The sequence below is a fragment of the Manis javanica genome, chromosome 2 (genome assembly GCF_040802235.1).
Source record: "Manis javanica isolate MJ-LG chromosome 2, MJ_LKY, whole genome shotgun sequence".
NCBI classification, from domain to species: Eukaryota; Metazoa; Chordata; class Mammalia; order Pholidota; family Manidae; genus Manis; species Manis javanica.
The window spans coordinates 140,484,690-140,496,684 of record NC_133157.1 but is presented as its reverse complement, the minus strand read 5'-3'; the positions used below and the strand labels follow the sequence as shown (position 1 = coordinate 140,496,684).

The following is an 11,995-nucleotide window of genomic DNA, read 5'->3' as shown; positions in this document are numbered from 1 at the left end:
CTTTATATTAATGTTATACCACTTTATGTAAAAACCTTACAAGAGTATGATTCCATTCTTCCCCCTACAACTTTTGTGCTATTGTTCCAAATATTTCATTTCTACCTGTTACACTGTTACTCAGTAATCTTCACACACTGGGTACTTCAACCAAGTTCCCTGTTTTCTTCTTTCTTCCTTGAAGAGAGGAAAAAGACAAAGGCGTAGATAGCTACTAGGAGGTAAAGTGTTTAGAGCCAGTGTTCCTTCAGTCAGAGAAGGATTTCTTCCACTTATGTTCTGTTCTTGGAAGAATAATCAACACTCTTTCTCTTTTCAAACTGAAAGAATGTAAACTCGTCAGATGTGTGTAAGTATTGAAATAGCAAAACAGTATTTGTAACTCACTCTTCTCTCCAACTGACTTTTCTATTCGAAACTTGTTCAGGGAAGTTAAAGGAGCCCACATCTCCTAACTAGAACATTTTGTACAACAAAACAAGAGAGAAATTTCAAACTGAAAAAATGATTTCATCACAAGGTTCAGATTTGGAAAGTAACTTTAACACCCACTAACCTTGAGTGGTTTCAAAATTTAATCTCACATATTCTCTATTTTCAAAGGCAAAGAATGAGAACAGAGAACCTTTTAAGCAATTATCAAATAAATCAAAAGTATGAAAACTTGGCTCTGTGTTTTCCAAGATCTGACAGCCAGAGGTTACAAAATTAAATTTTAATGATATGAAAATTAGCTTCAACTATTCTCATGTGGCTAAATATGAAGGGAAGGAGATGAGTTTTAATTGGATGTATTCTATAAATCTCATTTTTGTGACCAGCCAGGTGCCATGTGTGGGAACAAGCTTCACTTGCCCTTTTCACACCTTCTAAAATATGTGGGACCCAAAAAAGGCTTCCCAAAAAGCAAGACCTGACTTCATTTTACCTTTAATGAAAATCTCTTCAGATCTGAAAATCTTGAAGTTGTTTTTGTTTTTTGTAAAATTCCTGTGCATACCTGCACAGGGCTAATTTTGACATAAATTATTAGCAGATAGTCAAATTTTGTAGAACTTACTGTGCTCTCAACAGGAAATCCAATAAAACGCTACCTAAATTTTACATCAAGTTTTTTCTAACATATTTGTATTTTTAGTGAAATTATTTCTGACAAATTGAAGAAAGACTGATGGTAAATGAGACAAAAGGATTTTAAAAGAAAAATAATACAAACATAAGTACAGAGAAAATATATTATATATACATATATATACAGATATATATATATATATATATATATATGATTGATGATTTTGTGTAAATTGTGTTTATAGGTGTCATTTCATATTCTGTAGTCATTGTGCTCTTTCTTTAGGCTGCTTTTTCAGATACTTAAAAATGCTTAACAGAACTGGTTCTACTAAATGTATGCCTGATGAGATTTGTAAGCATTAACTACTTAGATTTTGTTTGTCAGATTTATAAGTCTACTGTTACGTGTTTGCAGTTCAGTTGAACACGTAAGTGGTATTAAATTTTCAGGAGGATTTAATCACTGAATATTAATCAAGAACATCAATCAAAGAAAAATATGAAAATGATTGTTTTGTACTTGTTATTAAGTAAGTTCTGTAAGCTGAGTGTAAAGATGTAAAGGGAAAAAGGGTGCCTAAGTTAATTTTAATAGATGGGATAATAATTAAAACATGAGAACAGGGGAGTATTGTTTCCCATGTACAAAAGCACTTCTTGGGAATTCAAGCACTAATAATTTCCAGCAGGATGATTGTCTCTGGTACCTACATTAGAACTACAGGGCTATACAAAATGCAACTAAAACCAGACTGGATGACATCAAAGAATTGATGTGTTCTTAATGAAATTCAAGATTGCAGTGTCTCTGGACCAGAACTCTGAGAATCTTAAAAATCCAATAAAGTTACAGACCATTAATACATTAACATGAAAACTGATCCTTTATCATTACCACTGAGTAAAGTGCCATCTAATTATGTATTTTCCCATGTTTTGGAGAGTAAAAATATGTAGGTATAAGCAATTTAAAAATATAAAACTTCCCACCAATAAAACACTGATTCAATCAGACTACCTATTTTCTTGGCAAAGAGTCATTGAGTTACATGAACTCACATACCAAGAAAAACATCCACCATTTTAACTTTCCCCACAGAATTTCTACATTGAAAATGAAACAATCTTTGATCCTTAAACAGGAGACGGATCCTATGAGTGTCTTTCTATAGGAGAAAAAAACTTTACAAAATAAACTGATTAGGCTAACTACACTTTTTCAACAACTCGACATTTACAGAACTGGTAGGGTTGAAAAATGAAAATGAGACAGATCAGCTGATGAGGTTAAAAAACAGAAGGTTCAGATTTGGAGGAAGGTGGGGGACCCTACTTGCCATGGATCCTGCAGACGGCTTGTGGCTTTAGAAGAAAGAGGGAGGGGGGGGGATAGAAATAAAATATCTATTGCCAATATTGAAACCAAAAAGTTTTAAAAGAAAAACAGACTCAAGGTACTAATATCCAAGAATAAAAGCATAGGAAATCAATGAAATAAAATAATCTAAAGCTAAAATTCTTCACTGAGTTCCAACAGCAAATTTTTTGGACCAAAGCAGTGTGTTAAAATTAATTTAAAAATATAAAGCTCTCTAAATACTAGCAGAGGATTGCTGCAATGTGTATGTGTGGATGGATGGACACTTGGGTGCATGGGTGAGTGGACAGATATAGATACATATAATTTCAAACCATTTACTCACTATTCACTATTTTGCAACAATAATTCTCCCAATGCATTTGGGAAAATAGGTCATTTTTGTTAAAGTCTAAATAAAGAATAAGTAAGGAGAAAAATGTAGGAGTGAGAATCCTTTAATAATGATATTCATTTCCAGTGAACAATAAATACAGAAACTACAAGCAATATATGTAACAGTATCATTTTTCCTTAGATACAGAAAGCATCTACTTCTTAACAGGCACACTTTTATTGGAAATAAGCATTAGGAAAAGCTACACAACAAAAGAAGTTACAAGTAAAATGAAAAATTATTTGTTCTTAACCTTGACTACACCAAGATTCACACTCCAGTTGTCCGTGCTGCAGGTAGAATGGGAAGGCAGGAGAGTCCAAGGTCAGAGAACGCAGCTCAGCTTCGGGCAGCAGCAGTCTGAGGTTGCTCAGATTGGAGCTGTTTACCAAGATATTCCCTAATAATATAAGAATACAATAACAAGGTAAATTAGAATTTAAATGACAAAGAATATCTTTCAAAATCGAAGTAGAATACACCCTATCACCTACACTTACTTTAATAGCTAAAAATAAAATAGCCCCAGAAAACTAATCTTTTCCAAACTTCACAGGTACCTGTACTATGTGAATTTTAAGCTTTCTTTTAACCATACATACACAAACAGGTCACGAAGTCACTGCATGTACAAACAAGTAATTCTGCGTGCAGTTACAAGGCAATCTACTTTCCTGTTCGGGTAAACATTTTATTTACTGCAGCTGCCACTTCTGCATCTAAGAAGTTCAAAATCAACTTCAGTATGATTCCAAGTAAGTGACTGATTTAAAAAACCCATTTCCCGATGCTGGAGAGTACAGGTAGGTATACCTGGGGATGAACCCAAGAGCACGTGAAAAGAAGTCACTGAAAATTACATCAAGAATCACGACACTTACTGGAAGCTGCTTGTTCTCCAGCACTAACTCAGCACTGGCTTAGTCTAAATCCTCACAAAGGTGGTGGGACTGCATCCACGCAAGAATCACAAGAGCTGAATGGAATTCTCATTTTATAGATGGGGCAACTGTGGTCTCTCAACTTTTTAGGCCACATTCTCCTTCAGAAAATAAACTGAACAGGCACCCAGGATATAGAAATACTTAACTCTGAGTTACATACAGGTATCACTGCTAATTCTGGGACAGAAAACTACCTTTTTTTTATTTTCCTGTGAAGGACTAGCCCAAACTTCTGTTTTTGAATTACCTAATAAGGGCAAGAAAAGGAGATGTTCTGAAGAATATTTAAAGGATCCCTCCTATAAAAAGGAAAAAGCATGAGTTTAGCAATAGCGCCCTGGGAGGACATCCCAGCTCCTGCACTGCGTGGCTGTGCAGCTCCGGCAGCGGCGGGAGGGTGGACGGCGGCACCGAGGGCCACAGAGTAGCTGCGCTGCACAGGTTCACTTTGTCCTTTGTGGTGTGAGGGTGGAGTACAGTATTTATTACAAAATTCCCAGATCTTATACACATATAATTTTTCCTACACAGACCTAAGGAACTAAGCCTGAAACTGGATATGCTTTAAGAGGGACTTCAAATATTTCAGTTTTCAGCGTTAGACTGTTTATTATGTAAAGGTTCTTAACATAATATGCTGCTCCCAAAATACGCCACTTTGCCTATTATTTTGAGCTGCGGGCACTTGAAAAACAGAAAATGCAGAGACAGGTTTTCTTTGAACTCCCCTTATCTGCCTAAAGCAGATCCTCCAAAAAGAATTTGATTGTCACGAATCTCTGGAGTGTCATCATCCAGGGAGGATTGCCTGTCATCAGAGAAGAGACTAGACGGGGACACCAAACCCAGACACACTTTATTACAAACCATCCACCTTACACCTGCTCTTCTAAGCACCCAGCCATCTTTCTTAAAAACCACTGACTGGCCCCTAAAAGGCCCAGAGCCCCTTGCAGCCCCCATGTAATTTAAGATGGAATTTAAGCCTAAATTCTAAACTACCCCTTTGAATAAGGCTACCCACTTTTTACTGGGTATCTCGCATATATATATAAGCTATGCATATTAATAAACTTTTTCTCTTGTTAATCAGCCTTCTATAGAAGGTCTCAGCTAAGAGTTCAGAAGGATAGAGGGATTCTCCCCTCTAAGAGTGATTTCTTGAAAACATTTAAAAAAGTGTACTCAGAGATGCCATGCCACCCTCCAATGATTATAAGCTGGGTTCTTTGAATTAAAGGACGAGTGTCAAGGACCATGTTCTAAATGTAAGTTTCCATAACAACTGTGGAGAGAATGTGGCAAGGCATCCCAGAGTTCAGTGCTGCCAACTGCTAAGCAACCAGAAAGGGTCCTGCTGGATCTGGTCACACACAGAGGCTCCCGTCAGCTCCATTCCTGTCCAAGATGTGAAGGTGCTTAACTTCCCATACAAGATTTAACAACATTTAGGGGACTGCAGAGTGGGGAGGTGGGGATGATAACTGACTCTTCACATTGTTGAAGTAGGGTCAAAGCAGGAGGAAATTAAAACAGAGCAAAGATGAATTGTGGTGGCAGAGACAGAGAAAACACGCCCAACTGCCGCGTCCTCCCCATGGCCTTCTGCTCCTTTGTTTTCTTGCTCAAACGTCTTGAGTACAGATAACATGCCTGACTATATTCTCATTCTTCTCACACACAAGGCAGCTCTGAGGCATTCATTTCTCTACAACCTTAGTGCCTGATATATAGGAAAACCAGGGCCACCTTCTTCTGTCTGCTAACTAGGATTTATGTAGTTTAGGATTTAGACAGAGGACAAGAAAACACACAGAAATAAAGGGTTCAACGGAGAACTTGTATATCAAGAGTCCCAGATGGAACTTTGTGAGCCTCATTTGTAGGTCACAAAATGCCAGACGTCTAACAGGAGAAGAGTCTGATGGGACCCATGGATAAAAGAACCAAACCTCCTCCAGCTTTCCTGAAATGACTGTTTGCTACAGCACATCGGTTGTTAAAGTATCAGAGGAGCTGAACTGAGGCTCAACTGGAAAAGATACAAGGGCCTAACCTTGAGAAAGCTCTGGGGAAAATCTACTCCTTTGAATTTGGCTTGTAAAATGTTAGTCTGTTACTCTGATGTCAGATGGAAACATGTAGTCAACTGAAACATTCCTAAGACGCACCAAGCCTGTCTCTGAATCCTCTACGACCCCATCCATACCAAAGTCTGGTACCAAGTGCCTGGGGCTGGTGACGCAGAATGGCTGCTACATTCTGCACTTTTATTACAAGCTATCACAGAAACCTGGGTACAGGTATGCCCATACATTATCCTCTTATCATTACAGTATTCCTGTGAGGTGGGTGCTATCATGTCTCCATTTATGGGGGAGGGCAGCCTCAAAAAATGTTAATAACTTGCTTGGGACTGTTATTGTACTGTTAGCAAAATGGCCTGACCAAGGGTCAGATCCTATTTTCCTTCTACTTCAAGACTGCCTGGCCTCCAATAGGAGCCCAAAAAGGGCAGAAAGCAGACCCTGCCCCTATTTTTATAGATTAGAAAATAATAAGAAGGTGTGAATAATTTCTTTAGGTTAAGATTAAGGCAAAAGGAAAAACTATTATGGATTTTACGTCAAGGGACTTTACCTAAAACGAAGGACTTTGAGAAGAGTTACTTTAAATGAATTAATCCAAGTATTGAGTCAGTCTTTCTCTCTATACATGAAGATCAATACAACAATAAAAATTCAAGTGATAATTCACTTTAAAGTGCCTGATTTGTACCAGTAATCCACAGTAGTTTGACATCAAATCTTTGCCTCTACTATCTAAGAAGCAAAAATGTAAGATGTGTAACATTTTCTCCTCCTTAGCTTTATGCACAACTTAAATCACCTGGGATTCCAAAATCTCTGAAACTGAAAAAAGAGTCAGTTTGAAGATTCTTTTAAAAAATCCAAGTAAAAAATAGCTCATAAAAGACATCATACAGTATGCTGAGCATTTACATATAAGAAATACATATTCCATTCTCTTGTCAATGGCTATAAAAGAGCTACACTTAAGCATCTATCATATCATAATCCTGGAGAACAGTTTCCTAGTTCCTGAGTAAACTAAGATTTGAAAAAGGTGGTCTGAAGATGATGCTGGCTATCTAGGATCTATGCTGTTAGAAGCTGGGGCCCCAGGAAACATGTGCCTGGTCTGCATTAACCCATAGAACAACAGGAAGACCTATGTGGAATTACAAGTGTCAAACCTTCACTATACTTGGGGTTGTTCCACTTTAGGAGACTTCAACACACCACTCACTCCAAATGACAGATCAACCAGACAGAAATCCCATATAAGAAGTCTAAACTCACAATTAATGAAACTAGAAAAGGAAGAACAAATGAGGCCCAAAGTCAGTAGAAGGAGGGATATAATAAAGATTAAAGCATAAATAAATAAATAAATCTTATTCTTTCTTTAAAACTATAGAGGAAGACACTGACTATGATATCATTCAACATGCTACCTTTGCCTATATCATTTAAACACATGGTAACTTCAACTGTATAATAAACTGCCATGAAAAAAATGAATTTGTCTCCTGATAAAACATATTAAACCCTGAAAGCTACAGGGTCCCTTATTTTCCTTTTTGCCTTGGCTGTCAAAATACTCTGTTAACACTAATCTAAGGCCTGCAATGGCAATAAATACACACCTATTAATAATCACCCTAAATGTAAATGGTCTGTATGCACAAATCAAAAGACATAGAGTCACTGAATGGATAAAAAAACAAGACCCATCTATATGCTGCCTACAAGAGACTCACTTCAAACCCAAAGACATACACAGACTGAAAGTAAAGGGATGGAAAAAGATATTTCATGCAACTAATAGGGGGAAAAAAGCAGGAGTTGCAGTACTTGTATCAGACCAAATAAACTTCAAAACAAAGAAAGTCACAAGAAACAAAGGACATTACATAATGATAAAAGGGTCAGGCCAACAAGAGGATATAACTATTATAAATATCTATGCACCCAATGCAGGATCACCTACATATGTGAAACAAATACTAACAGAATTGAAGGAAGAAACAGAATGCAATGCTTTCATTTTAGGAGACTTCAACACACCACTCACTCCAAATGACAGATCAACCAGACAGAAAATAAATAGACAGAGGCACTGAACAACATAGAACAGATGGACTGAATGGACATCTACAGAATACTCCATCCAAAAGCAACAGGATACACATTCTTCTCAAGTGCACACGGAACATTTTCAATAGATCATATACTAGGCCACAAAAATAAACTCAGTAAATTCAAAAAGACTGAAATTGTACCAATGAGTTTCTTAGATAACAAAGGTATGAAAAGAGAAATAAATTATTCAAAGAACATGAAAAAGCCCCCAAACACATGGAGGCTTAATAACATGCTCCTTAATAACCAATGGATCAGTGACCAAATAAAAAGAGAGATCAAGCAATATATGGAGACAAATGACAACAATAATTCAACAACACAAAATCTGTGGGATGCAGTGAAGGCCGTGCTAAGAGGGAACTACATTGCAATACAGGCCTACCTCAGGAAAGAAGAACAATCCCATATAAGAACTCTAAACTCACAATTAATGAAACTAGAAAAGGAAGAACAAATGAGGCCCAAAGTCAGTAGAAGGAGGGACATAATAAAGATTAAAGCAGAAATACATAAAATTGAGATGAATAAAACAACAAAAAGAATCAATGAAAGCAGGAGCTGGTTCTTCAAGAAAGGAAACAAAATAGATAAACTCCGAGCCAGACTTATCAAGAAAAAAAGAGAGTCTACACACATATACAGAATCAGAAATGAGAAATGAAAAATCACCATGGACACCACTGAAATACAAAGAATTATGAGAAAATACTATGAAAAACTATGTGGTATCAAACTGGATAACCTAGAAGAAATGGACAACTTTCTAGAAAAATACAACATTCCAAGGATGACCAGGAAAAAAACAGAAAATCTGAATAGACCGATTACCAGCAAAGAAATTGAGTTGGTAATCAAAAAACGACCTAAGAACAAAATACCAGGAACAGATGGTTTCACTGCTGAATTTTATCAAACATTTAGTAACGACCTAATACCCATCCTCCTTAAAGTTTTCCAAAAAGTAGAAGAGGCGGAAAGACTCCCAAACTCATTCTATGAGGCCAACATCACTCTAATACCAAACCAGGCAAAGACACCACAATAAAAGAAAACTACAGACCAATATCCCTGATGAATGTAGATGCAAAAATACTCAATAAAATATTAGCAAACAAAATTCAAAAATACATCAAAAAGATCACCCATCATGATCAGGTGTGATACATCCCAGGGGTGCAAGGATGGTACAATATTAGAAAATTCATCAACATCATCCACCACATCAACAAAAAGGACAAAAACCACATGATCATCTCCATAGATGCTGAAAAAGCATTTGACAAAATTCAACATCCATTCATGATAAAAACTGTCAACAAAATGGGTATACAGGGCAAGTACCTTAACATAATAAAGGCCATATATGACAAACCCACAACCAACATTATACTTAACAGTGAGAAGGTGAAAGCCTTTCCTTTAAGATCAGGAACAAGACACTCTCCCTACTTTTATTCAACACAGGTCTGAAGGTCCTAGCCACAGCAATCGACAACACAAAGAAATAAAGGCCATCCAGATTGGCAAGGAAGAAGTCAAACTGTCCCTGTTTGCAGATGACATGATATTTTACGTAAAAAACCCTAAAGAATCCACTCCAAAAGTACTGGATCTAATATCTGAATTCAGCAAAGTTGTAGGATACACAACTCATACACAGAAATCTGCTGCATTCCTATACACTAATGATGAACTAGCAGAAAGAGAAATCAGGAAAACAATTCCATTCACAATTGTATCAAAAAGAATAAAATACCTAGGAATAAATCTAACCAAGGAAGTTAAAGACCTATACCCTGAAAACTACAACACACTCTTAAGAGAAATTCAAGAGAATGCTAACAAATGGAAACTCATCCCATGCACTTGGCTAGGAAGAATTAATATTGTCAAAATGGCCATCCTGCCTAAAACAATCTACAGATTCAATGCAATCCCTATCAAAACACCAAGAGCATTCTTCAATGAACTACAGCAAATAGTTCTAAAATTCATATGTAACCACAAAAGACCCCAAATAGCCAAAGCAATCCTAAGAAGGAAGAGTAAAGCAGGGGGAATCTCACTTCCCAACTTCAAGCTCTACTACAAAGCCACAGTAATCAAGACAATTTGGTACTAGCACAAGAACAGACCCTCAGACCAGTGGAACAGAATAGAGAATCCAGATATTAACCCAAACATATATGGTCAGTTAATATATGATAAAGGAGCCATGGATATACAATGGGTAAATGACAGCCTCCTCAACAGCTGGTGTTGGCAAAACTGGACAGCTATATGTAAGAGAATGAAACTGTATCATTGTCTTAACCCAGTACACAAAAGTAAATTCAAAATGGATCAAAGACCTGAATGTAAGTCATGAAACCATAAAACTCTTAAAAAAATAGGCAAAAATCTCTTGGATATAAACAGGAGCAACTTCTTCATGAACATATCTCCCCAGGCAAGGGACACAAAAGCGAAAAAGAACAAGTGGGACTATAACAACCTGAAAAGCTTCTGTACAGCAAAGGACACCATCAATAGAACAAAAAGATATCCTACAGTATGGGAGAATATATTCATAAATGAAAGATCCGATACAGGGTTGACATCCAAAATATATAAAGAGCTTATGCACCTCAACAAACAAAAAGTGAATAATACAATTACAAAATGGGCACAGGAACTGAACAGACACATCTCCAAAGAAGAAATTCAGATGACCAACAGGCACATGAAAAGATGCTCCACATTGCTCATCATCAGAGAAATGCAAATTAAAATCACAATGAGATATCACCTCACACCAGTTAGGATGACCAACATCCAAAAGACAAACAACAACAAATGTTGGCAAGGATATGGAGAAAGGGAACCCTATTACACTGCTGTTGGGAATGTAAACTAGTTCAACCACTGTGGAAAGTAGTATGAAGGTTCCTCAAAAAACTCAAAATAGAAATACCATTTGACCCAGGAATTCCACTCCTAGGAATTTACCCTAAGAATGCAGCAGCCCAGTTTGAAAAAGACAGATGCACCCCTATGTTTATCGCAGCACTATTTACAGTAGCCAAGAAATGGAAGCAACCTGTGCCCATCAGTAGATGAATGGATATAGAAGATACGGTGCATATACACAATGGAATATTATTCAGCCATAAGAAGAAAACAAATCCTACCATTTGCAACAACATGGATGGAGCTAGAGGGTATTATGCTCAGTGAAATTAGCCAGGTGGAAAAAGACAAGTATGAAATGATTTCACTCATCTGTGGAGTATAAGAAGAAAAAACTGAAGGAACAAAACAGCAGCAGACTCACAGAACTCAAGGATGGACTAACAGTTACAGAAGAGGAAGGGACTGGGGAAGATGGGTGGGAAGGGAGGGGTAAGGGGAAAAAAGGGGCATTAAGATTAACGCACATAATGTAGTGGAGAGGGATATGGGAAAGGCAGTATATACAGAAAAGACAAGTAATGATTTCATAGCATCTTACTATGCTGATAGACAGTGACTGTAATGGGGTATGTGGGGGGGACTTGATAATAGGGGGAGTCTAGTAACTGTAATGTTGTTCAAGTAATTGTACATTAATGATATCAAAACTTAAAAAATTTTTTTTAATTCTTAAAAATACCCGTCATCATTTTCACATTATTTTCTCTAGTCTTCTTTCAGTGTGTAAATTTTAATAATTATGATTATAATGGACAGAATTCCATATCCCATATTCTTCTATGAGTTTATCAGGACAATTATTAAAATTACAAGTGAGTCATAATTATTCTTCTCTTAAATTTGCCCATCCTGTTTTGGAAAATAAGCGAGTATAATATAAATCATAAATGAAATATTCTTTGAATATATGATTCCTTTTTGAAAACAGGGACTTTATACTTGTTTTCAGTATAGATTTTTATTTAGTAAATAGAAAAATAAAATTTAAATATTTTGTATAGCCCTGTTTTCTTTAGTGTTAACTCATTAAAGGTTAGTTATACATTGAGTTACTCCTCTAGCT

General features: G+C 36.5%; 1 protein-coding gene across 7 annotated transcripts in view; it reads right to left on the bottom strand.

Annotated features, from left to right (window-relative positions):
• Positions 1-2,873: 2,873 nt before the first annotated feature.
• ATP6V1H (ATPase H+ transporting V1 subunit H) overlaps positions 2,874-11,995 on the bottom strand; it is a 165,072-nt gene continuing 155,950 nt past the window's right edge. For all 7 annotated transcript variants that reach the window (XM_037020810.2, XM_073229513.1, XM_073229512.1 and 4 more), the window contains one exon: positions 2,874-3,228. In XM_037020810.2, the coding sequence (XP_036876705.1) occupies positions 3,168-3,228 (61 nt within the window). In that variant the 3' untranslated portion in view covers positions 2,874-3,167. The remainder of the gene's footprint in view (positions 3,229-11,995) is intronic.